The sequence below is a fragment of the Pieris rapae genome, chromosome 11 (assembly GCF_905147795.1).
Source record: "Pieris rapae chromosome 11, ilPieRapa1.1, whole genome shotgun sequence".
NCBI classification, from domain to species: Eukaryota; Metazoa; Arthropoda; class Insecta; order Lepidoptera; family Pieridae; genus Pieris; species Pieris rapae.
This window is the reverse complement of record NC_059519.1, coordinates 5,487,054-5,514,390: the sequence shown is the minus strand read 5'-3', so window position 1 is coordinate 5,514,390 and position 27,337 is coordinate 5,487,054. Positions and strand designations below refer to the sequence as shown.

The 27,337-nt window shown below is 32.8% G+C and overlaps 2 protein-coding genes across 2 annotated transcripts in view; both read right to left on the bottom strand.

The window, feature by feature from the left end:
• Nucleotides 1-8,214: 8,214 nt before the first annotated feature.
• On the bottom strand, nucleotides 8,215-14,045 carry LOC110998926. Its single transcript, XM_022267738.2, has 7 exons — nucleotides 13,933-14,045; nucleotides 11,549-11,666; nucleotides 11,121-11,191; nucleotides 10,758-10,833; nucleotides 10,144-10,290; nucleotides 9,417-9,576; nucleotides 8,215-8,916 (listed from the first exon to the last, which is right to left on the bottom strand). Exons 1-7 carry the CDS (start codon nucleotides 14,026-14,028, stop codon nucleotides 8,778-8,780), a joined length of 807 nt encoding a protein of 268 aa, XP_022123430.1. The 5' UTR covers nucleotides 14,029-14,045; the 3' UTR covers nucleotides 8,215-8,777.
• Nucleotides 14,046-15,891: 1,846 nt separating this feature from the next.
• The window catches only part of LOC110998919 (huntingtin), a 31,037-nt gene continuing 19,591 nt past the window's right edge, over nucleotides 15,892-27,337 (bottom strand). The window contains exons 31-42 of the mRNA XM_045630210.1: nucleotides 27,142-27,294; nucleotides 25,329-26,693; nucleotides 24,741-24,932; nucleotides 24,064-24,212; nucleotides 23,608-23,735; nucleotides 22,944-23,283; nucleotides 22,413-22,582; nucleotides 21,654-21,789; nucleotides 20,906-21,222; nucleotides 20,364-20,599; nucleotides 19,118-19,317; nucleotides 15,892-18,701 (exon numbers count right to left, since the gene is read on the bottom strand). Coding sequence (XP_045486166.1) covers nucleotides 19,146-19,317; nucleotides 20,364-20,599; nucleotides 20,906-21,222; nucleotides 21,654-21,789; nucleotides 22,413-22,582; nucleotides 22,944-23,283; nucleotides 23,608-23,735; nucleotides 24,064-24,212; nucleotides 24,741-24,932; nucleotides 25,329-26,693; nucleotides 27,142-27,294 — 3,358 coding nt within the window. The 3' untranslated portion in view covers nucleotides 15,892-18,701; nucleotides 19,118-19,145. The remainder of the gene's footprint in view (nucleotides 18,702-19,117; nucleotides 19,318-20,363; nucleotides 20,600-20,905; nucleotides 21,223-21,653; nucleotides 21,790-22,412; nucleotides 22,583-22,943; nucleotides 23,284-23,607; nucleotides 23,736-24,063; nucleotides 24,213-24,740; nucleotides 24,933-25,328; nucleotides 26,694-27,141; nucleotides 27,295-27,337) is intronic.

The window sequence follows — 27,337 nt, the reverse complement described above, 5'->3', positions numbered from 1 at the left end:
TCAAATCAAGGGCGTAGAACGGAAGAGAAGAACTGGCAATAAACTCTCCGCCACTCTTTTTAATCGCCAAGTTTTTTTTTACACAGTGTTTGTAAGGAGCTGCAACCTCTATCTCTTGCATTATATGTTTTTATTAGCTTTAAATAAATTTGTAAATGTAGGTATGGTGTCCTTCACATAGGGAGCCCCACTGGGAAGACATTTAGAAAATCTTAATCTTAAAACAAAGACGAGCAAAACCTATAGAGCCATTAATACAACATTCTTAACATTAAATAATTAAAGGAATCGTAGCTTGGAATGAAGTTAATCTTTCGTTATAAGAGCATGTTAATCTTCACTTCTTTTGTAAGGCGTGGAATCTGTCGGAGTGAGAAATGGTAATTTAATGAGCCATTAAGGAATCCTTTTGTGTAAGGAACAGTCTTTGTTTACTAATCTTTTGATATAATATCCTTTCCATGTATTGACATTTTATTGTAAAGAATATATAGTTCAGATTATATATAATACCTCTATTAGGTATCGTAATATTTAGTAATACAATATATTCATATATATAGAATACTTGGTCACGCAAACAATCAAGGCTTATTGAGATTTGGCGTGTAATCGGGAATATTAATTGAAGAAAAAAAGAAATAGAAGTACCTCTCAACTGCAGAGGAAAAAGAAGGAATAAATAATGAGCATACACGCTCCTCAAAGGCCGGCAACGTACTCAAAAAATAAGTGTCCATGGACTCTGACGATTGCCCTTTTTAGATATCCAGTAGGATCGTTTGATATCTAAGGCACCATTTGTAAGCAACCAACAGAAATAATAAAGGTCTGAGTATCGGGAAAAAATATAATCACGATTTGCCCTCCATTTGTTTCTAACGCAAAAAAAAAATAGTCACTGATTTCATAACTTGTTTTCTTAAACGTGTAATAATAGCAAGATGCGATTGCAATTTTTTATCTACAATAAGTACAGCCACACTCTATCTAGTATACATTGCTCTCTTATACAATTTGAAATCAATTTTAACATGCACTCTCAATAAAAAGCAAGATAATGACTCACTCTCAATGAAAAGCAAGAAAGCAGATACTATTTTCATAACAAAATTACTGTTCGCAGTTAGGTGAACGCAGAGGCTATCGAATTTATTTATACAAGTGTCAAAGATAACGGTAAATAAATGTAAATGAAAGTGTTCATTTCATTTATTCGCGAGCGTTATGAGTGCGAAGCCTATCATAAAGCGGCAGAATAAAAACCACATTATTTTAACGGTTCCCTCTTATGACCCCAGTGCGTGTGATACTTATATTCCCAACGTACACTCTTATAATATTAAAAAAAAGAAAAAGGAATCGGTAGGTCTTATGTTTATCTTATTAATGCAATGAAGTGGCCAACCTAGGAGTACTTTTCTGGGATCGTAAGTTCGACCCCGGTTTTGCTTGGTCAATGGACTTCCTATGTGCGAATTTAACACTCGTGCTAGTTTTAATGTTCGTACGATCGACGGTGTGTCAAGGACAATAGGTCGATCACCTACTTGCCTATTAGGAAAGATCCCGGAACAGATACAGAAATCGGCGAGCTAAAAGGTTGTAGCGCCATATGTATAACTTTTATTATTAATTAACCAAATCTATTAGAACGAAAAAATATTATATTTATATGTGTTGATTTTCCTGCATAATTGTTTGAAGTGAAACTTCTTTATCGGCGTTGGAAAAAAAAATCGTTAAATTTTTCGGTTATGCGCTTTTTCTTGTCTACTACCTGGTTAATTCGAAGAGATTCGAAGCCATTAATAACAAAAATATATAATTCTATTAAAATTAATGTAATATTTTAATAGTAATAAGGTAAAATGAAATAATTTTATTATTTGTTTTCATGTCTTTGTTTATAACATAAAAGGCTTTTGTTAAAATTTATCATATTTAACTTGATTTAACCAATTTCTTAAATAACTATTCTCAGAGGAGATAGCTTCGAAAAACAATAAAAGTATTGGCAAAATCATTTAATCCGTTTTTCATTCTCTAAACATTTTCAGTATTACCTACGTATATGTAGTACCAGCATTGTAATCTGCATAGCTCAAGGTTGAGCTTTCGTAACGCCAGAAACTCGAATCGAGTTGAATTCAACATGCTTAAATCGATTCTCAATTAGAGTCATTAAAAGCTTCACGAACTTTAATCGAAGTTCAACGTTAATTATCTTGGATTTCAGCATTGAGAGCTTACGTAATAACCCGCTATTTGTCACCTGTAAGCTACGTGGACGTATGAGGGGATGTTTAATGTGGTATTTTTGGGAATAATTGCGTTAATTATGATGTAGTACACACATTTAGTACACGATATGTTTTGAATTCGTTTGTTTACATTTTACAACGATTAAACCAAATTAGAAAAATCTAGAGATTCTTGTAATGTTGATGTGTGGTTGATATTTAGTGTAAAATGCTGTGTACAGATGTAATTGGGTTTTAGATTTTCAGATGTTGTTTAGTGTGTAACAACTATATGTATCTAATCACTCTGTTTTCTGTTTCTTTACCTAAATGTAAAGATAAAAATAAATAAAATTCTGTGATTGCGTTACAATATCGCATGAAACATTTATTAATTTTTCAGTATTATATTATAGTTAAAATAGACTTTTAAAATTATCACACATACAATACAGGTTTTTTTATTGACTCACTTCGCTTCGGCGACTGTCTGGCTGAGTGGCTTCCAGACGGAATGGCAAAAGCGAACTGCCTATAATACTTTCCTCTCGGAGACAATCACCATTACCATATTTTCTTTGATCGGGATCTACTTTTATAAATTTTTGATATAATGTATATAAAAATATAGTATAAGCTCATTATTACGACTACCAAAGCTTATATTGCGTTGATCCATTTTTGTCATTCCACCTTTCACACACATACATATATAGAATATACATAGTATCATGAGTTACTATTAGCTAAAGGATCTGAAATAATGTAATTTTAGTGCAAGAAACCAAAATAATATATATCCTGTAATATTTTTATAATTAGACTGGGCTTAAAATATTGTTTTGAAAGAAAAAAACACATTTGAACTATTTCGTAATTGAAATGCTTTTCATCAGCTATTCGTAGAAGCTGGATACATAACTTGTACTTTGTTTAACTACGTATGGCAGTACAACGATCCTCAGGTGAGCGTGGGGTGTGATTTATTGAGAGTAATACCGTACTTGCCGATCCCCTGATTTACGCAGTCAATAAAGGTTTATCAAATGCCAGCACTTTTCTTTTCCAAAAACTACCTCTTCGTTTTATTAAAATGTCTGTAAATAATCTTATATCTCCATACGATTTTCCAGATTTTAAAATGTATATTGCGTCATAAATGCTACAGTTTTAACGTGAAAAATATTATAATTCAAAAGAGTTGTTAAAAGGGATCCACATACAAAACAACTACAAATGTATATTATAGGAATACAGCCATGACCCCTACATCGTAGACAAGTATTCTACGTGCATTAGTGTGCCAAATATTATATTAAAATAGGCCAAATTTTGTTACTCTGTTATATATGAGGTCAGCTCTGTAACGAGTGGTGACGTCACAGGGTTGACTCTGGTATAAATTAACGGCCGCTGTCTACCAGCGATGATTGATGGCCAGCAAAATTACACCAAACCGACTCTTACATATTTTAGACACATTTTATAAAACCCCAAGTTATAAGCTTTTTATATAAAATAAAAAGTAACTGTTAACGTTGTCTTTGGTTTTGGTATCAACTTTTTTGTTTATAAATTGATTCTGTGTCTTGAAAAATACTTGTACAAACCATCAACGTAAACCTTACTTTAAGTATTTATAGATTTTATGAAGATCTTACAAAATACATCATCTAGTTTAGTTGGTGACACATACTACTATTCCCACCATGGGTGCATCCTCGACAAGCCTATCTTACCACTGACTGACTGACACTACTTGTAAACAGAACAATGATAACGCAAAACGAAGAACAGTGATAACGCGAAACATTAATATTTAGATCATTAAAAAGTACGGATAGAAAAAAAGACAATACAAAATATCCTAACCAAACGCTCCAACGCTTTATTCTGTGTGTTTCATACTCGTCGTGTTGGACGTTCATTGCATCAAGGTATGAAAGTTTGTACTTGTCTCTGGGCACAAACAGATACACTTATTAGGCAAAATTTGTCGGTCTTATGCGCCGTGATAATTCGGCCTTTAATATCGTAAGTTTATATCTTGCACTCCGCTGTCAAACACGTCAAGTTCCATGTATATGTAATCAGTCCGACACTTCAGTGTGTAGAGATACAAAGCACATTGATTACTAGCGCTACTAACAACTACGGATTGACAGGTCAATACGTGATGTTTGGAGGTTAGCTTAGATATATATTATGACAGTACAAATAAAATATATACATATATATGTATTTATAATTGATATGCAATATCGAACGAACCTACGGAGAAGCCATTAGTGGCAGCTTCCGTAGCCCATGGATGCGATGTGTGCGAGTGGGTGCGGCCTTTAAGAGGCATACTTTTATTTTAATTTTGGAGGTCGTACTGATGAGGTGGATCCATGGTGACTCCACTAAAGGAAATCTAGAGAATCGATCTGTGGAGGAGTTCCAGCTATCGTGGTGGCGCTGATGTTACCTGGAATTATTACGGTAATGCAACAGGAACAAACAGGATCAGCCCAAACAGTGCTTCAGGACACTCTCCATAGTACACTTTTTAAAATACAAATGGCTACTCGTCTCGTAATTCCAATACCCATATTCGCATTAACAACAATAATGTTACGGTTTTTACGGTGAAATATTCCATGGCTGTTGCAAATTATTATAATTATTTAGTCTATGTATATGTTACAAGTACTAAAATAATAATTTGTAAAAGTTTTCTGTATATCAATCTCCATGCAACTAAAACTTACCCTCCTAGACACGACACAGTTGCATTATTAAATTCTTTGAAGTGTTATACAATCCGTAAAGCTCTCTCACAAACTTCCTCATTATTCTGTTCATTACGAAACGGCGCTTGAGAAAAGACGTATCAAAACACTGTCTAGTTACTGTCTTTGTGAAAATGTGGTTTATATTTCATACTATTAACGAGTGTACAGTTACCAGATTTATATTGAATAGTTTAATATTTTACCCTACAGATTTAATAATTTGAAAATGGTGAAATTGAATCTTGAAGCATTTGCTGAGCTGCATTTGCGGAAAGTTTTTTTTCGTAGTGAAAATTATCTAATACCGTATTAAAGTTAGAATTTATGAAAAGCTATCGAACTTATAAATAACTGTGGATCGATATGAAGTATCTGGTCAGCCATACGGCCTAATAGTACAGCTATTATAATAAGAAGGTAAATTAAAGAGATATTTTCAGTTCATTGTTTTGCTAAGTTCAAAAGACGTTTTTCAACAAGGCCGTTAAAAAGCATAGAGTTTAGAGATTTGAGTAGGCTTAGCTTTTGTGTTATGTTTTAATAGGCTGTAATTATTTAATCTATTTATATATAATAGAAGGGTATGGATTTTTTCTAAATAATCGCTTTAAGGGCATAATACGCATACGGGCGCACTGCCATGGCTATAACTAACTAGCAAATGTCTTATTGATTATAATATGCATATGACCTAAGTATTATTATATTCCCTTTTAATATTCTGACTGTATGACCTCATAAAAACATAAATCCTTGATAACTTTTATTTTATTCACTTTCTTACTTTATTACCTTATTCAAAAACATACACATAACAAAACAAAAAAAACAGGTTACAAAAGTTATAATAAGGCAACAGGCGGCCTTATCGCTAACAAGCAATTTCTTTCAGGGAACCCTTATGTGTACCCTAACAAAGAAAAAGAAACATCAACAGAGGCTGGAGTAAAATAAATGCAAAATAATTAACAAAAACCTCAGAATAACAAATATAAAATAAAGTGAAATCTAAAGAAAAACTTTTTTGAATATATCGAATTAGTCAGTATTTAGTAAAGCAAAAAATACATAATAGGTACATTACCATCAAAAGAATGATCTTATTTACGCCTTATATCTATAATTATACTGTACAAATTTTATAATGTATAACATTTCATTAGTTTTTATATCCAATAGTCAATGATATATGTACATTATTACTGAATAATGTACATATATATATATATATGGACTGCCATACAAGGCATTTAACCGTTTCTCTTAAACGAAGATAACTTAAAGTGAAAAAAAAGGACGATCTTTTAAGATAAAAACGCATTCGTATAGATTTGAAAAACCTTTTAAATTAATATTCTTCGTGAGAGAGCGATGGAACACCTGCGGAATAATTAACGAACTTCGAGTACTCAGGAATAGTTTTATTATTGTGACCTAGAAATACTTTTTGTTTTTTGCACAAAGTCAGAAACGTGAGAGGAATTGTATTTATTGGGAAGTGTTCACGATAGTAAAGACATCCACTAAGGCTGCAGTCGACAACTTTTATGGAATATTTAACGAACAGGGCTTGCAATTCGTAGGTATGCTCTCCTATTCTGACGACTATTATGAATTATTATTTCTGCATTTACGCAGGGCTGATCCATAAAAATGTAATGATAATGCTGAAATGTGTTTGTCTAAACTCTATTCTAAAGAAACAATTTAAACAAAAGTGAGTAATTAATATTTTTATGTTTGAAATGGTCTGCAATTTCCTGCTCAAAATGTATGTCATTAAATTGTGTGAAGGACCTTCGAAGAACAAACTAGTAAATATCATCTTTATTTTAAACTTGTGTCTGTCATCCTATCTCAACTTAAGTATACATTTATAATGAAGCAACAAATTTGAAATCTATCCAAGTTTATAACGCTAAGCTAAAAGAGTACTCAAGGGTCAATACGCCTACACCAATAAAGAAAGTTGACTCGTTATGGTACCATGCCATTACCAAAATGTTCTTAAGTTTTTTCTAAAGCAACCCTTACAAACTTCCAAACATCTCTTTAATATTTTATTTTCACGTTCTTTAAAAGTAAGATCAGATTAATTAGGCAGGTGAATACGTTTCACAGTTTTGTTTGGCCCGAAGCTGGACCGAGATTCAAGTACTGCACTCAGAATTTTAGATTCAGTCTGATAGATAGATTATTCATTTATAGCAAAGGTAGTGTTAGGAAGTCATCTCCGAAGCAATGTATAGCCAAATAAATAAATACAGCCTTTATTGACAATCTTGTAAGTTACTAATTAATCTTATTTCTACTTTATATGCTACTTATACTTATTAACGAAATTTAATCAAGGTAAATGTAAATCTTATCACTATTTCCTATTAGACACCGGTTTCTTGATCGTCTTGCTTTTCAGCATAGGCCTCCCCAAGTGTTCTTCACAAAGGTCTATCTCTTGCTTTCCTCATCCATGTGGCTCCTGCCAACTGCCACAGAGCCAATATTAATGTAGAATTCAGAAACATCACAACTTATAGCGGAAAGAACCACTGCAGTTGACAGATTTTTTTACTTTTAATAGTTATTAATAAAATAAAAAATTGGTAGACATTAATTTTACTTGGATGGAACGGGAGATTTGTTTCAATTTTGTGTTTTTCTATCTTAGAAGTAGCAAGAGATAAATATACATAGCACGCTGTTGGGCACAAAGCTTAGGTCTCGTGTTTTTATTCGGTTCATTTTAGAGAAAATTTCAATTACTTCAATGAGTAGCTCAGTGAATGAGCTCTCTTTGAGCTAAATCGGGTACTTTTGTACTTAAATCACGAGGTATTGTCTGTATATTTGAACGATTATTTTTTAATGAAAATTGAAATAAAACCCAATTTATTTAAAAACTTAAATATATTTACATTGTTTACCTAAAATAAATACATATTACATGGTCCTTAAGAGGAAGTTAAGGTCGAAAACTGTGTTATTTTATTTTTAACTCTTTATATAGTATGCAATAATTAATTGTAGTGTAAACATTACGCTAATTTATTAATAAAACGAAATAAAAATACACATGGTTATTTAAATAAATGCTAATAGATTTCATTATAAAACTATTTCCTGCTCATAGTAATTTTGAAGTTTAAATAATAGTTTTCATGATTAAAATTTCCTAATTAATTTACAAATTCTTAAAACATCATAATCTATTACATAATAAATTTGATCGTTGTTGAACTGTATATGTAAGATAATTATAAAAAAGGGTTTAAAATTGCACATCTTAAAATTTATTAGGAAATCGCAGCAGATATATGCGATTTATTTTTTTGAATTACGAATGTGTGCTATGTCCGTACAATATTATAATAAAATTGATATTGTTACTTGTCGCTCCTTGTGTAATCTTAAATTGTATTTCAATTAAAACTTTAAACTCATGATTTTATTTAAATTTAAATATCAGGGATCACAACAACAAAATCACAAAAGAATGTGACATTCGTAAATCAATACAAAGCGCGATTAGATTAACTATTATAATAATGAAGTGGTCTTTTACTTACATAACTTTAACATAGTTCAAAATAAAATACAATTTTCTCTACGAATAATAATAAGTTAATAATGTGAAATAGTAAATCGATTTAAATGTGTTATTTCAAAGATGTCCATCTAAGGAGGAAAATGGATGTCATTTAAAAATTAACAAAAAGTGTTATTCCTGTAGATTGTAATTGCTTTTATTTTTAACGCATCAGTAAAGGAAGACAGTTCCATCTGAATGGTTCTCAAGCTTAATGGTAGGTGGTGGTGGATCTCGCTCAAGCAAGTAACTGCGCGTCCAGAGAAGGGCTACATTTCCCAAAGAGCAGAGACAGGACCCGAGTATCAGCCTGTTGGGTAATTTATTATAGATGAAAAGTACGAAGAGAGAACAATATTGTTCGTGTCATGTGTGTCGTTTTTTTTTTTAATTTTATGACAATAGTTATAACTGTATGCCAGTTTCAAGTAAAAGAACTACACGCGAGAAGAAATATAGATACATATCGAAAGGAAACAAAGGGATAAGCTAGTTAGAATATTAATATTCACATAAATATTAAATCTTAATTACACTAAAGGCGGGAGATTTTAGTCGGAAACAGAACACGTAGTAAAACTGCATTGTATTCATCCCTTGCAGGTATAGCAACGTTACAAAAAAAACATTCTACTATGAATCCTTAATTCGATTTATAAAAGAACAAAATCAAAGAGTATAACTTCAATTTTTGTTATAAATTTTACGTACACATCAGAGACAATACTCAACGCCAATAATTTCTATTTGAACAAGTAAAGTTAAGTAGTATTAAACAAATTAATTCCTGAATTCAAAAATATATAGTACCAATATGAGAAGCCAAGGTGTGGTGAGGGCCTCAACAAGCCCAGGGCTGTATAAGAGAAGGCAAGGTGGTCATTCCAACCAGACACTGCCCAGTATACGCCAAAGAACAGTAGGAAAGTCACACCGACAACAGCCGCTGCCACATTGCTCCATAAACATCCTGCAAATATAATATTAAAGATAAGGTTTGACCATCTCCAAATCACTAAAATCATAAAAAATAAAATTATAATAAGCTCGATTGGGGATATTTCATTGGTGAACAGAACTTATCTGAAATTGAGTTTGTAAATAGCTGCGTAGCTAAACTGATGGAGTTAAGAAAATTGCTGATTGCTGTATTTTCAAGTTGATAAAGTAATTTAACGTTTCTTCGGCGAAGTAATAATCAGTAAAGTCGTAATCAGCTATTCGATTAATTTCCCAGAAAAACAGTTTAGCACATATCCTTTATAGTTTTAATTTCCTTTAAAAAAATAAAAATCAATGACAAGATATTTAGTATTATTCGTAATATATCGTAACATATAGCCATAAAATAAAATATAAAAAGTATATCTAAAACCTACAGCTTAAAATTGAAACATTCTTTTTTTTTTGTTTTCGCTAGACTATTTATCGAAGAAGTTTATAGGGTGTACTAAGGATATATAACATGTCCAAATTAACGCAGTCACAGTATGGGGCAGTTTTATTATTGTTTTGTGTTAATAAAAAGTGAATGTACCTGGCAACCCAAATATAGGTTCCGTAGGATTCTTGGTCGCATTGAGAATAGCGAGTCCTGCCGCGCATAAAGCCACGGCTACATGCGCGATCAACAACGTGACCAGACTTATGTACAAACTGTACGCTATTACTGGTGGGGTCTCAACTGAAATTGAAGGTTAAAAGTATGGTATAAAACATATTTTTACACTAAGGGCCTTTTTCACAGTGTATGGATAAAGTAACAAATAGCTATGCAACACATAAATTATTCGAAAGATAAAAGTTCCGAATAAGATACTTCGCGTTTCATGACAAATAGCGCTATCTGACAGTCGTCGCAAAAATACTGTTTATCCAGTTACCAATAAGTAAAAAATAGCTTATTCAGAACTTATCCAGACATTGTGAAACAGACCCTTGATGTTACTTCATTCATTTGTCAGAAATTACTTTTTTAATTAGTTTTTCAAGCGGTAAAACGCTTAATATACGTTTAATTCGAAACATCTGGGTTCGATTTTCAGCGAAGCCATTTGCTGCCTCTGTAAGCATAAAACGCTGAACGCTTTGCATAAAAAATACTGAGCGACGTAGCATATCCTCATGAAAAAGAGACATCTTAATACGTACGTGGATTGCTTGTATCGACAGTGGTTACCGACACACATGCCTGGTTCGGTCTGTAGCCTTTGGAAAGAGCGCGTACCTGTCATGAAAAGAAATAAATAAAAAAATTACGTTATTATTATTTACCTTTATTAAATTTGTCTGAATCATAAAATTAAGAAAATGTATGTTTCAGTTTTTAATGGAAAAATATATAATTAATTTACCACGTTATTAAACGCTAAATTTTTTTCCTTATATTTAACTCTGAGATTTCCGTAGAAAGTGCACAGAAACTATATTTAAAGAAAATAATATGGGATAAATGGTATACAGATTAAACTTTATACCAGAGGAATCAAAACACGAAAACTGGACTATACTAACTTCTTCTTCTCTTGCTTTGGCCTCGGTCTTGCAACTAACTGCGCAAGCGTTCACGTCAGATACACATGTCACTGAAACCCAATATTATGTGAATACGGAGAAATTTGGATTTTCTATGTCGGATCTTCTAAAAAGACAGCTCTTAAAAGTATATTCGTTAAGCTTAACTCAATTGGTACAAGTCGATCACACTAATGTCGTCGTTGTGATCGAGATTCTAAGGAGGGTAATAGTCACAATATATGTCCTTAACAAAGCTACAATTTAATGTTAAATGAAGTCAGGAGACACTTGACAGAATCAAAATATTTTGCAATTTCTTTGCTACACAACTATACATAATTTATACTCTATAAGTAGTATTGCTGTATTTTTTCCAAATAACAAACAATAAATAATCGAAAGGCAATACAAAGAAATGTACCAACTATAGAGCTTGTTGTATGAAGGTGTCACTAGCAGATTCAGAACCAACTCCCCTTGGAACAGACCGTATTGTACTGTACTGTCTTTGTACTGGTCGGTAGTACTTGCACTTGAAACCACCTGCCAAAAATAGAAACGTATTATTTTATTTGTTGTTTTAGAAATAAAATAATATTATTTTTTTCTATTTTCTAGAACTTATATTGATAATTTAAATCGTATTAGAAGATCGTCAAATAATTTGGTAAATCGGAATATAAGCTACACGCTATTCTTAATGGACGGATAGATAGCCCTTGTTTGCTATCGTCAATTTCTTTTAAAATCGCTCCTCTTCATGCGACAAGATACACAAAATTGTTGATGTTAAAACATTCGCGAATTACCTGCATAATTCGCCAATGTTTCGGGTTTTATCGAACTACAACACCAATTATCAGGATATTGATCTTCTCAACCTCAAAGATGTTGAAGAAGCGGGAAGACTGATTTTGTTTAAGTAGTAATTTGAAATTTTAAGTATTATTAGTTGATTCAATTGTAAAATTTCAGTTTCTTTAGTTGTTTAATGTATCATCGTCTATTAATGTACTTACTTGTTTTCTATGTATTGTTTATCTATGTTATCTGTTTTGGCTTTCTGTATTGTCTTAGTGTTTTGTTTTATAATATGTATATAAGCTGTAAGATTACATATAATTTAATAAATAAGCTTTAAATTAGCCTTTTACTGAGGCCCATATAGTATATAATAATTAAGAGTTTGTTACTCGGAAGGTTCTGACCAGCTATTAATTTCATCATTATTAAAAAACCTCGTATAGAGACAGAGAGGGAAATAAAAAGTAACTCTAGAGAAAGCAAACGTCGTAAAAATCAGCTAGCAATAATATAATTGAAAGAAGTCTGCCCCTTTCATGGGAATAAATCGATTTCAATCTATAAAACTTTAGTCTCTATTGTTATTAAGAGATTGAAGTTCCCTAATCCCTAAAGACTATTGTTCCCTTATACGTCTCAACAGACGGACAAAGGATAAATGGCAAATTAAATCGACTTTTATTAATTAGATCCTTAAAGATGCTTGAATTTATTTAGAACAATAAAATACACGATGTTTTGATTGTTTTAAATTAGAAATGTACGATATCGAAGATATAAAATATGTATCCAAACTATGAAATAAACTAACTTTATACAGACTGATAACTACTGTTACTAAGTTTTAATAAACATTTTGTCGTTTACTGTATCGGTTCATATTATGTACCTAATCCGTGTTACCATTGAGGCACCGCTGCTCATAAAAACACATATCAAAGCAAAATATATTTCTTTTGGGATGTAGTTTCATGTAAAACGTGATTGGAGTGGACGGGCAACAGGTTATGAATAGCAAGTGTCCTTCCACCTGCGTCCAGTTGTCTGAAAATTCATCCTATATTAAACGAATCCTCAAGGTACGTTTGAAAACTACATAATTTAGGACAAAAAAGGCTATAACAGATAAGAAATAAAATAATTTAAACAGACAAATCTTATAGATGTAAGCATTAGTTACGTTATATTTCATAATATAAAATACTTAATCCGTTTCATACATTACAACGCCTGTATGTTGAAGCTACTTGCAATCAAAAGACAATAGCAAATACATGTTACCAAAACCTGTACATAATATTAAATAAGCCATTCCACACGCAAATTCACGCAGACAATAATTAGTTAGATAATTAAAATCCATTATATTGTTATTCCAATAAATATCCACGCTAAATACAAAAAGGTGTAGGCAATCGAATCACGTCCCTAAAACCCCAGTTTATTTCTACACAAATTTAAAGCGACTACGTGACCGAATCTATTTTATGCTCCTGTTTTTATTTTCTGCTGAATTTAATGTTTGTTTTATATCAAAGTGTCCGAGTTTGTTAAAATATTGGCATGTTGCGCATTTTTTATGGCCCAATAACGATTATTATTTTTTGTAATCAGCTTTTATTTAACTTTTTTTTATTGCAGCCTACCAAAAGTTATGTTATTTAAAGTCAGTAATATAATGAGTACACAGTTTGAATGGTATCAAAGAACTTCTTAGACAATAATTATACATAATATTATATATAAATAATTATACATAATAGATAGTAAATCTATTATGATGATGATTACTCTAAATGTTACTCTACTAAAATTTTGTATAATAATATTACTAGTAGTTAGTTCATGGTTAAAATTATAAAAACGTTGGGCATGGACCAAAGGCGAATGACAGATCATCCCTACCATCGGAGTAGGTACCTGGATGGCGAGCGGTTTTGGGTAAAGGAAAAACATACGCAACGGTATAAGCATTCTTCGTTCCAAGGAATTAGATGTCACATACCCATCCTTCGCTGGCGAGTGCCACAACAATTAATAGAACACACAAAACTCCTGACAGGAATGCACCAAATATGTAACCACGGCGTGTTTCAGCCATGTCCGCTATCTCACTGATAGAATTCATATCGATAGAGTAATTATCTGATAATTACGCGATAATTTATTAACTGTATATTGAGTCATGTATTACAATTATAGTTAAGGTATGTTATTAGATACGGGCGATTTTTATATTGAGCCCATCAAAGCATTCTTCGTAGTTTTTTGTTTGTAAATCTTAAATAAATGAGAGGTATATGGTATCGCTCTGATATGATCAGTACTTAATTGATAAATTCAGAACAGAGACATCGCTTCTTTACTTATTTATTTGAAAAAAGCAATATTAATATTTTAATTATAAAACTACTAACCTTGCTCTGCCGAATTAAACTTTACCGAGATTGCGCTGGTTTCACCTTCAACCCTATATGACACAGATGCAGAAATGTCTATCTTAAGTATTCGTTTTTTGCATGATGGTAAAGTATATCAGGAACTACCTATGCATAGGTACTATTATCATTAATACGTATAGCAATTTGTACGTAACAAAATAACTGGTCACCTCTATATATTTAAAATAAAGTCGTGTTAGTTACACTATTTATGACTCAAAACCGATTTGAATGAAAATTTGTGGGGAGGAGCTTAGAACTAGGAAACGGACATTTTTACCCCTGTTTCCATTGGATGTGAAATAATACGAGGTATAACAATACAAAACAAACAGAAAAAGGAAAAATGTATTAGGCTCGCCGTTCATTTGTTAAAAATGCTATAACAAAGCGCACCTGACAGCTAAACTTTATGTTATCTATGGTTAATTTTTGATTGAATATTTGACTAATGAACAACGAAATGACGACGATTCTAAAAGTTTTGAAGCTGATATGTTCAGATATTTTGATTCGAGCTTATCGTGCCGACATTATTATTAGAAATTCCATGACCAAGACGATCGAATCGTCCCCCACAAGGCCGAAATGTTATATCTATTGCACCCATTTGGATTTTGAACCGATTTTGATGAATATTCAAGTGAATTCGGGAATAGTTGAGATTATTTACAATTAGATGTTTTAAGCGTCAAATTTGGTAAGGTGTGTGTACAGGACAACGTATGTCGGGTTCGCTAGTTGAGAATAAAAAAAGAAAGAAAAACTTTATTACACATAACACACATTGCACAATTGATAAATAAAATTCACAAATATTTAAATAATTTATTGCAGAAGCATTACAAATATAATTTAATAAAATACACTTTACATCACACAGTGCTACTATTAATTTAACAATACAAGATTCTTTTTAATAAATTACCTGCATTCTACAAAAAAATGTAAATTCAAGTTTTGCAACTTTTGCTTAGCTCATTAGACATAGCATCTAAATTCTTCTATCAGTAACACGCGCATTAAATATTTTGACTTGCTAGATAAGCGTATAGAAATGAAGTGGTGAGGTAAACGAAGTAAACTTTTCCCTCCGATGCCTTCTTACGCTTTCTCCTTAGCGTCTTGACACCTAAGTACGACTACAAAGTTCGCACACAGTAAGTTCCCTTAGAAATAACAGCTACTTAAGACTTACATGTAGCAATTTTGAACATTAAGATTTGATTAACGACGTCACGCGAAGGTAACATAAAAACAATTAATTTTTTTTTGAAGTGAAACTTATTTTTTTTGTGGGACCCCCTACATCCTACATCCACGCAATCAGGCAGATATGTGACCAAGTGGTTAAGCAGCAGGGGAGTGTCGAAATCTTCCCTTTCCTAAAAGGGACATTATTAACTTGGAGGGTTGGCGTCTCCCGCCGGGCCCGGGCGACAACTACTCTACTACAACGGAACTATTGTCATAATATTTATGGGCGAGTTGGGACCCGCTGCCCGCGCCACCCGCGTTACCTCTGTCTCTGACATGTCTGACAATCTTGCCGCAGAATTTGGGTTTGGAAGTTTTGATGTGCAATGGTCTCGCAAGAAAATCTTGAAATTAGTCGGATTGGTGAATCAGGTCGCGAGAAACAAAATTGCAAACAAGAGCTTCGTTCGATTGCAAATGTATTTAGAATATCGGTTTTCGACATAACAAAGAAAATAAAGCATTTGAGGACCCAATATAACGTAGAATTAGGTCGAGAGGCTCTAGCCCGTTCTCAAGATACAAATATCTAGTATAGATATGTTACAAATTGGTATGAGTTATCACCACAAAAAAATAAGGTCATAAAGAAGTTTCGGATTCGGCTTCCGGACTCCTGGATTTTATATAATAAAAGTGATAAAAATAAGTGCATCAGTGCTAAAAACACAACAATTGTCGTGTAAAAACATTTGCAGGAATTAGTCGCCAAAAATCTACGCGAAAAGTGGAAAATACATTCTGCCTGAGCTGAGCGTGCAAGCAAAAGCGCGGAACAAGAGATTGAGATAGATAATATAAGGTGCAAAATCTGAAGAGATAAGTCAGAAAAAATGTTTATCTCTGCACTGAGTAGAGGAAAATGAAATAAATAATGCAGAACTCCTACTGGTCCTGAAGTTCTTAATGAGGTGGTTAAAGATTGCACGCTGGACAACTTTGATAAATGGGAAATAAGTGAAGCGCTTAGACTTTGCTCTAAAGTCGACCAGAAACGCGGCCTGCGTTATTCTCATAAAGTTTACTCTAGCATGGAGAAAAATTGAAATCTTAAAAAACAACAAAAGATTCCCTACAAACATATACGTGTCTGAAGACTACCCCAAAGAAGTACTGCAGAAAAGAAAATAATTAAAATCCCTACAACAAGAAGAAAGAAATAAAGGAAATCTAGCCCTCAATCGATTTGATCGACTCATAATAAAGGAAATAAATTTAAATAAGGGAAAAGAGAAAAGAAAGCGCACACCATCTAAAAGACGAACGCAATCCGACTAGAATCAAGGCAGACGGCGCCAAAGAAAATGATTGTAACCAATGCATTTGTAAAATGACATGCAAAGTTTTCTTATGATGTTATCACGTAAAATGATCGTCCTTAAACATTTTAGAGACAATCAAATTTTTATTTTAAACCTGTGGGTGTGAGGTTGTAAATGTGTGGAGCTGAGAAAATCTAGAATGAAACTAACGATTGTGTTCAAGGACAAACTGAGGTCATGTTATACATGACGTCACGTTTCAACGCCTATTAGAATAGAAATGTTGATCAATCAGAGTAGAACGTACAACGATTTCGTCTTTAATTAAAAAGTCACACTCCCCTATTCCTGATTTACTTTTAAAGCTGTTATATTTAAGCGGACTTTTTAATACAGGGAAACCACTAAGTAGTTATAACATTTGGACCACAAATTGAAATATTATTAAAATATATTTTAAAATAAAAGATGGTCTATTATTCATGCGATTCAAAAGGGTGGTAAATTTACATTTAATATATTATGTATTTACTACTAGTGATTTGGCTATAAATTAAAAATACTAATAATATAATCTTATAATAGTTAGTTAAGTTAACACAATTAGCTTAATAACTAAGTGATTAGAATTAAGGAATGTAAATGAAAGTGAAGTAGAAAATCTAAATTTCTCTGTTCCCCATATGATTGTATGAATCATTATTTCCATTAGGTCGTTAGGTGCGCAAGTCCCGGCACGTACGTTTCACTCCAAAATCTGCATTTTATACCGTGGAGGAAAATCATGTATTGTACGTATGAAAGAATCGAATAACGATTTCTGCGCATCTTACTCGGCTAACTTATTTTTTGGGATACGCCCGTACTCAAACTAGAATTTAATTAATGTTAATAAAAAAGACCAAGTGAAGTAAATGATCAAAATACAAGATTACCTAAGTGAAGACATACATTTTTTATTTATTAAATTTCTGTAATCTCACGATGTAAATGACGTCACTAAAGCTAATAATGCGGTTAACCACGACATAACTGAAAACTATTGGTACTTTAAATTGTAAGCAATAACATCAACAAAAATGTCAGTACATACTAATATAGCGGCCACAAATCACAAAAATCTACTCCCGACATAACAATTTGTACTGGTTGCAGATTTTTTCTAAGTTATCAGCGCAAAATGCAGAATATTTCTGTCTCTTGTTATCCCATAGTATGAGTAAGAAACAGTAATAATTTGGCAGATCATTTGCACGTCTTGTGTGTGCATTTCACTAATAATTTAAGAATCTATCTTATATATATCTAACAGATAATTTATAAATGTAACATACATAAAACAGTCAAGTCTATACCAATTATTGTTTCTATATGGTGTGACATAAGCTAAATTTAGTTCTGCATGAACACATGAGTTAATTGTGAATACAATTTTTAATAGTAGTGCACAGACAACATTTCTTGTCTATGATTACTGACACATGTCAATTGTCAACAAATGACGTTCTTTTATTGCCAATTATTTTTTAAAATATTAACCACATAACATTATGAATAAAATTTCGTATAATATTATATTAGTCTACAAAGCAAATATTAATATTTCGTGAAACAAAGGTTTTTGATATCCTACCATCCTAGATAACCTTTCAATGTAACTATATTACCTCATTTGTTAGTTCTTTCTTTTATGGATTTCTCTACCTTATATTATTCTTACGAGCCAAGCATTCTATAACATACATCACAATAGCGCTCGCCGTTAGAACGTTGTTCTAAAATCATTAAACGCATTTGCTCTTTTGTAGTGGCCTCTGAAAACATTGTTAAACTTAGTAAATGGAAGAGAAATTATGCTTAAGTAAAACTTATAGCTAAAATGTAGCATATTCATGCTATGGCATATAATTTATTATTATTAAGTCTGTTTCACAATGTCCGGATAAGTTCTAAATAATTTAATTCTTATTGGTAGGATAAACTAGTGTTTGTTGCGTCTGTCAGATAGCGCTATTCGTCATGAAACGCGAAGTTTCTTGTTCGGAACTTTTATCTTCCAAATCATTTATGTGTTGCATAGCTATTTGGTACTTTATCCATACATTGTGAAACAGACCCTTAATATGCTAAATTTATTTATTATCTACGCATTTCCGCATGTCAATTTTTTTTTAATCTCAAAAAAAAAGAACAATATTTTCTATGAACATGGGGTAAATATCATAGTTACCTTTTCTAATATCTTATTTCACTTGCCACTAGCTAGTAACATCTAGCAAGCATTGTCTTAAATCAGTCAAATACTCGTTATCTTCACACAACTCTCGCAATCTGAGCAACTGTTGGTCTGTAAACTGTGAGTGAAGAGCCACTAGACAAAGCAACCGACGCTCGGAGAATGACATAGTATTTGTGCTTCTGAATAAGTCGCTGAAATATTATTATGAAGGCAAAATTAACTTTTTTATAGCATTAGTCGCAAGCCTTCTGGCATTGAGTGTCCAGTGCAGTATCACTTAACATCAGATATATAACATCAGATATATATAGTAGGTATCACTTAACATCAGAAGAGCCTTCCAGTATGAATCCTATTTTATACAAAAAAAAGGGTGCCGTCACGGGACGCCTGGCAGATGTGAAACATCGACATTATTTTGTAAAAGTAATAAGCAGAAAAGAACAGATTGTGATAGGAACTAAATATGTCATAATGATCAAATAAAATATTACGATTTTTTCCCAGATAACGATGTCTATTTGTTGAATAAACATTATTTTCATTAAATATTTTTAATGTGAAATTTACTACTGCATTTAGACTGTATATCATATAGTGTGGCGACGCGTCGCCACGGTATGCGTCGCCACGCCAGAAATCGGTTTTACGTGCGGCTATAGATGTTTCACATCAAATTCAAATAAAACATGCTTCTAAATAAAATGTATTTCGTCTAATACCGTCTTAAAGTTTTAATTTCCGGAGACATTGATAGACTTATATTAAAATAATATGTCTATTGGTAAAATTTAACAAAAATCTTAACTAACATTGGAAATTTATTGAAAATTTGACAGAGATATTAAAAGATCTAATTTCGTACAATGAATTTTGTGAATGTATTATAAGCAGAAAAATATAATAGGACTATTATGGGCGTTGGACCTCTCGTAAGCTGTAGACTATTTTTGCATGCATTGTATGCAAAAGTTGTTACGCCATGGCTTTTAAACTATTTAATCATCTTACTAGAAGTAACAGATCACTGACGTGCACCTTGCCTTTATAGCGTGGGTAACACCAATTATATATAAAAATTAATATGATATAAATAAATATAAATATATATAATATAAATTAAAATTATATATATATATATATATATAATTCCACACAATTATATTTTTAATTAATCTATCTAATTGTACCTCTTTCTTAACAAATAAATGATTTCATACAACTCTATATTAAATACCTGAATATCCCAAAATCTTGTTTCACTTGCGAATAGAACCCACTATGGAACACGTGTAGTGCCAAAGACTGCGTATGCCTCAAAAGTGGGAGGGGCGAAGCGGCGACTAAAAGTGGCAATAGCACATGTGGGAGGAGCTTAGGAGAGACCCTCCCACTGACTAATTGTCCTAAAGCCTCAAATAACCAACCGCTGAGAACTGGTAATTGAGATTGAGAAAGTGATGTTTGGAATACCTGAAAGATGTGAAGAACTAACTCAATTTTAATTTTACAATAAGGCGTAATGATTTCGTACTTAATTTCATTATGAAAAAAATGAGAGGGAAAGAGACAGAGAAATATAAAAGAGATACTTCCTATTTTATTTCTATGAATGTTTTGATTGGTTTGAATATACATATTTATTTAAATATTTACTATTTTATAGGAACCATTAAATAAACTTAAAAAAATATTTATAATACATTCTTTCCTACCATAAGCTGTTAAAGAACTGTCCAACTAAAAAAATTAATAAATAATGCAGCGAAATGTTCTTACCTCAAAAACAACCTCACAGTTAGCGATAGCTGCGCGCACGCAGACGTCTCTATCACTCAAAGGGTCAGGCACAATTGCCTCAGCCATTCTGCATGTATCTAAAAGCTCTATTAAGACTCGGCTTAGTGTCGCAGCAGGCGGTAGAGTTTCTCTTAATAAATGCCGCAATGCATTGCCACATATACTTTGTACGTCGGGACGTGAAACGTGACGTAAGGATGCGTATAAGCGCGTTATACGTTCCATTGCGCTCATGAGTACGTCAGGATCCATGTCTGATACTTCGCGACGGCCTGACGATAGGAGTTTGCTATCCGCTGTAAAATAAACATATTAAGAATGTAACGTTGTTATATATTAGGTACTGTTTCATCCAGATTCAATAATTGTATGTAAGAAAACTAATTCAATATGAAACGGCGGGACCAATAGAGTGGGAAGCATTTTCAAGATTTAACTTTTATTTTTACAATAGTCATGTAAGAGAAATATGCAATATGTTAAATGTAAACGCAGATTTTCTCAATTAGTTTTATAATTAAATGTTTTGTCTTCAGAGTGAGAATTGGGAGACAACGTTTCCACTTTTAGGAGACTTATAAATATACGCAAGAAATAATGTAAGTAATAATGAAAGTAGAGTATACGAGAAACTAGAATTAAACAAAACCAGTTTATTAAATTTAAAAAAAGTTCCAATATATTCTATATTATAACTACTAAACTAATTATGAAATCGTAAACTTACCAGAAAACAAATGAACAAGAAGTATTTGAACTGCGTGTTCTTCAGAGAACTTGTTCATGTTTTCTAAAAGTTTTTCTACGAGAGTTTTCTTGATATCCTTTGGCAACACTTGTCTTCGTAACACAGATATGATACCCTGGAATGTTATTACTGTTACATCAATACTAAAGAAGTATTGGTATATTTATTGGCATTTTTTGTGTAACTCAATTTAGATTGCATCTAAATATTTTACCTTTAAACTTTATAAATAATTCATTGGATAATAGTTTATATAAAACTGGGTTCCCGTAATTAAAAGAGGCTAGGAGCTGACATTGCCACAATATTACTTACTATATTGCTAGAGCTTATTAACGAAGGCTCCACAATCAAGTGAGGTCTAGATAGAACTCTTTTACACCAAATGCCTCGTAAAGAGATTCAAAACAAATATTTTTTGAGCCGTTTGAATTTGTGAAAGAGTGCAAGTTAGAATTAAATGCTGGACAGTGATAAGTGTAAAAAAGAACACAAAGACGGCAGGAAGATACTCTGTCCTTAATACAAACTGTAAGTAGTGTCACATTTTCGCGTAACAAATATATTTATTAGTAAATTTAATTAGGATAGAGGTAATTTTAATTATGTCTCTGTGAAGATACAATTTATAATAAAAAAATATTACTCGTGGGTCATAAACATCAATATTTGAGTTATCGTATCTTTATAAGCTTAAATATTTCAAACCCCATTTAGACATTAGAAGTTGCGACTTACCCTTGCAACGAGTTCCGCACAATAGTGGTGGGGGTTTGCAGCCAAGAAATTAGCGGCTAAAAGGGTTTGATCTGGCGCCAGAGAGAATAGCACCGCCCAATATAGACTCTGCTCGTAAACGGATATCCGGGACGGGTCAGCCAATTGACGTACTACAACTTGTCGTAAATCTATAAAATAACAGATTGTAATAAATACTACTTATGTACATAAAGACTAAATTAGTTATGTTTTGTTATTTTTTTTAAATACACATTAGGGATATATAAATTTGATTTTTTTTACGTTTTATTGTTTTAGATTTTGTTTGTATATTTGTTTTAATTCAAACTTGTCTATTAGTCTTTATTTAAACATAAAACAATTAATACTAGCAAAGTATTTATGTCCAATTTTTATGAAATAGTAATTTATTTTAAATCTAACTTTCGCTTCGTAAAAAAAAATAATCTTTACATTATGTAGACCTTAACTTAATTTACGCTTTTTATATTCGTAAAACAATAAAATATGTATAGATGCTATTCTTGCCTGGCAATGTATCACTAGCGGCCGCATAAGGCAATTGCAGCAACCATCCCCTTAACGCGGCTTGTCGCAGCGGCGCATAACTTGCCGATAGAGACTTCAACAACTTCTCATGCACTGCCGTTAATTCCTGTTTCGTGTCGCCTGGCGCTGCAGCATGCAGCACGGGGAGGCAATGGGCTAAAGCGTGTAGGGCCGCTGAAGCAGCGTGCGGCCATTGAGCGGCGTGCAAGGCACTTAGTTGAGTACCAGCCCGTCGCCATATATTGGCCGAACTGAATACTGAGCTGGTATTCGTAATAGCCGATAGTAGGGCAACACGGGCTGCGAGACCAGTTGGTGCCTTAAAGAGTGGTATCAATTACGTAATAATAATTAATAATGGGCAAAAAGAGAAGAAAGGGAAAATAGGTATGTACTGTGTATTTGGCTTTTTTTATATTAAGCTTATTGATTACATTTTACTGAAATTCATTTTGAAAGAATTAACATGCGTAGTAATTAATACATAAAATAATTACAAATTTAATTTGTTTGAATCTAGTTTCAAGTAAAAGAAAATAAATCTCGTAAATACAGGTGGCGCTGACAAAATGTTTAGTCAAATAAATATAGTTGATTATACATAATGACATAACTGTAAACCTGTAATAGGTTTTTTATTTACCTGTGGTTCAAGCATATCAGTAGCGACATCCATCAATAATTGTACGCAACTGTTTACGTCTATCTCCGTACACTTCCGCTTGCGTTTCACTTCTCTACGTACACGGTAGTGGGCCTCGTCTACAAGATCTAAAAGAAATATTTAGTTACATGAAATAGTTTATTTTGAGTATTCTAATAATTACAATTCGCAATTTCAATAATTTTAATAGGAAAATATAAAACAGTTCCAAAATTTTGCGTCCCGGAAAGATGTGCAGTTAACACGTAGTCATTAAAAAATGGCAAGGCTGTTACAATAATTATACGTAAACGTAAACAGCACTTTGAAATAAACGTAAATACAAGGAAGTGGAGGAAGAAGAAAACTTGACCCACGTACTTAAAGTGTTATATAGTGTCGACTGATTTGGCCGAAAACTAAAGAAAATAATTCCATATAATAGTTGAAACATACCCGAAGCCAGTTTAAGGTACTCGGTACTAAACTGTGCGTACTGGTACCCGGCAATGTTGTCTTGTTGTAGTGGGACGCGTTCCAAATTTATGTCCTCAAATATTCTGTACGCAGATGTCCCGACTAGGATGTTTCGCAATCTTTGCATACTACGAAATTAAAATTTATAAAAATGTGGATTGGGAGATGGTTTTATAATTCTGTATTTTTTTATATTGGGTCAAGAATGGAACAACAAAATCATACCACGAATTCTTACATCAAAGGTAGACTGTATTATTCAATACATTATAAATTAGACGCCATTAACATGCACGTCAAATTACAATAATTTTTGAGGCTATCTTGCTTATAGTGATCACGAATTTATATACACCAATAAGGCAACAGCTAAGTTTGGGATTTAGATTTCTGTATTCGTTTCAAAATCATTTGTCAATCTAATATGTAGGTGATCAGCCAGTCCTGTGTTTCTGATCCTGTGTTTGACACAACCAAAGTCTTTTTGGGTCTAATGTAAGCCGGTTTCCTCTGAACGAGAGAATGTTAAATGCGCAAATAGAAGGTGCACAGGTGCACAGTCGCACACTGAAGCCACCAGAAGAACACTGTTGTATGGTTATATATTCAATTCATGCAAATACATTTTCTATGTAATATCCAAGGTTTTGTCTTACCCATCGTTCCACGGTAAATAGACCCTTGGAACATGTAGTATCCCCTTGCCTCGTACGTAGGGTGCGGCCGTCACCAACAACTGACTAATGCCACGTACCGCCCAATGTGGCCCGTTGCCTTGTAACGCCCCCACTAAACCAACCCAAATCTCTTCAAACTGTTTCTTTGAGGACCAACCTATTAAGTTTACCCTATAAAAGATAAAAAAAAATTTGATTTACATCATCGAAGTTCGGATAACTTTTTAATTGCTGAAAAATGCTACTTAAATGATATATGTTTGGAGTTCTATTGAATTAGTAGTAACTATAGTAGTAACTAGTCGATTTTTGTTTAGTTTTTTTGTAATGTTTGTTTTGTTTAATAATTGTTTCGATTGATATTTGTATGTGCTCTAAATGAATGTCATGTTTGCCTCTAAGTGCTTGTCACATTAAAAAATTGTATTTTGTGTTTGTTTTTACCAATGTATTAGTGTGCCGAGCGTTGGCAAACTTTATCAATAAAAAAAACTGTTAAGGTAGAATAATGTAGTGGAATAAATGAATAAATAAATGTATTTTATGTAAGTAAGGAGAGACTAGTACCTGAACAAGAAAGATTGCAACACATCCATATCCTGAAGCGCACGTAAGGGCAATTCAAGTGGGCCTCGCGTCTTCACTTCTCCACTCGCCCACGCTATAGGCGGTATTAGAGACATAGTACTCACAGCTTCAAAACGAGCCAACCTTATAATCAAACTTTCTATCACCTTCTCGTACTTTCCCAATTTTTCCATTTTCACATAGAAATTCTCCTCCCAATATTCAATTAATGTAATCAATTTGTTCCCAGTTATCATTATATCCGCTTTGGGGCCGTCGTCCCCAAGTATATGGGACTTTGAGATCAGCGGCTTTCGATCCTTAACTAAATATTTCACAACCGCATATAAACAGCATATAGCTGACTGTACCCTGTTTAAATTACTGTCAATGTTCAGTTCGCACCAAATCTCCTCAAAGTTCAACGCTTTCGCAACATTCTTTATGGTCACCCTTAAAACATTGTCTACACAAATATTGTCTGTGGGTAAATTCGCGCGAAACGACACTTCCGCGTTCACTGGTGCTTCCACTACTTTTTTGTTGCTTATCAAAAATGACATATACTGAAGAGATACAACGCTAAAAATGGCCAAGTTACGAGCTAAGGAACTGGGTAATAGATTCTCTATACATTTTTCGACCAGATCGCAGTCCGTTTCGTCTATTACGGCGATGATTTTGTCTAACGCCTTTAGGTAACCAGAAAGAATTGTTTGTATAGTCATAAACTCTTGGTAAAACAATTTGTCTTGGAACACTTGATGACAACGCCGAGTGTACCTGTCTATTGTCTGCTCTTTGTTAAGGCTAAAATTCTCGGATTGGCTCAGCGGTCGGTTTTGTTTTGGGAAGAGTCTCAAAATGTCTGCCAACGACTTGTCCAATGTAGATACACTGGCTATGTACAATTTCGGCAACTCTGGCACTGATATTTCGCATTCCTCTTCGGTAATTGTCAAACTGCCGAAGCTCTCTTGAACTTCATTGTCAATCGAAGTCATGGGAATAAAGAATTGGGATTTTGATTCTTTATTATCGCTCTTTTTGAAAACGTGTATGTTGACAACGTTTAATTTATTACTGTCAACGGACGCGGTCATTTCTTCTTTACTTCTTGCCATCTCTCTTTGCTGCCTAATCGTTTCTTGTTCCGTCTCTTTCAATTCGTTTACTGATAATGCGCTGAGAAATTCCCTAACGAAGGTATTACATGTGACTTTGAAGCATACACTTATTATTTTTCTGTCAAACTCTGGACAGGACATAATAGTTGTGAGATCTTCCAGAGGTAATTTCGAAAGTAAGTTCGCTAAATCATTGTATCGAGAGACTTTTGGTAGAGAATTTTCACGCTGACAGCACCTAAAATATAACTTAAATCATTACATCTGAACAAGATCTTTGAAGTTATACTTCTTTTGGCGCGATCGTGCAAAATGATGAGAGTGAATTTTTACAATGCGCGCGCACACCGACACCTAAATTCAACATCGTAAAATTCGTTCTAGGTGGCATGAAAATCGATAACTATGTTCAAGTTGTATATTCTAGTATTTTTATATTTAGAAGACCTGTTTCATAACAGTACAATTAAACAGTGTGAATAAATATTATTTTGGTTTTTTTATATAGACGGTGATAGTTTTTACTAAGAATTTATTAGTATATCTATATATTTTAAATATTAGCGATAAAACTGATTTGAATAAACTGTTAAGTACAGACACTCCTTTTTTTAATAACTTTGTCTTACATTCATTTTTCTTATTACAAGCATTTTTTACTTTAATCCGAAATAAATTATAGTTACCCAGTCTTAGCTTGCAACAACAGCCATTGTTGATCGATTGTCGTAGTACGAATCGTTTGAGGATTAACTATACGCTCTTGCGCTAATGCCAGAGGTGACAAATCAAACACAGTTGATGCCAGAGCGTTCAGCTCTGAGACTAGACTTGCGTATCTGAAAACAATTATGAAAATAAATAAATAAATGTAAATTACAA

Coding starts and splice junctions, on each gene's coding strand:
- LOC110998926 (XM_022267738.2), bottom strand. CDS start 14,028: ATGGCTGAAACACGCCGTGGTTACATATTTGGTGCATTCCTGTCAGGA. Junction 11,667..13,932: donor CACTCGCCAGCGAAGGATGG/GTATGTGACATC, acceptor TATTTTTGGCAG/GTGGTTTCAAGTGCAAGTAC. Junction 8,917..9,416: donor CACCTTGGCTTCTCATATTG/GTACTATATATT, acceptor ATTACCCAACAG/GCTGATACTCGGGTCCTGTC.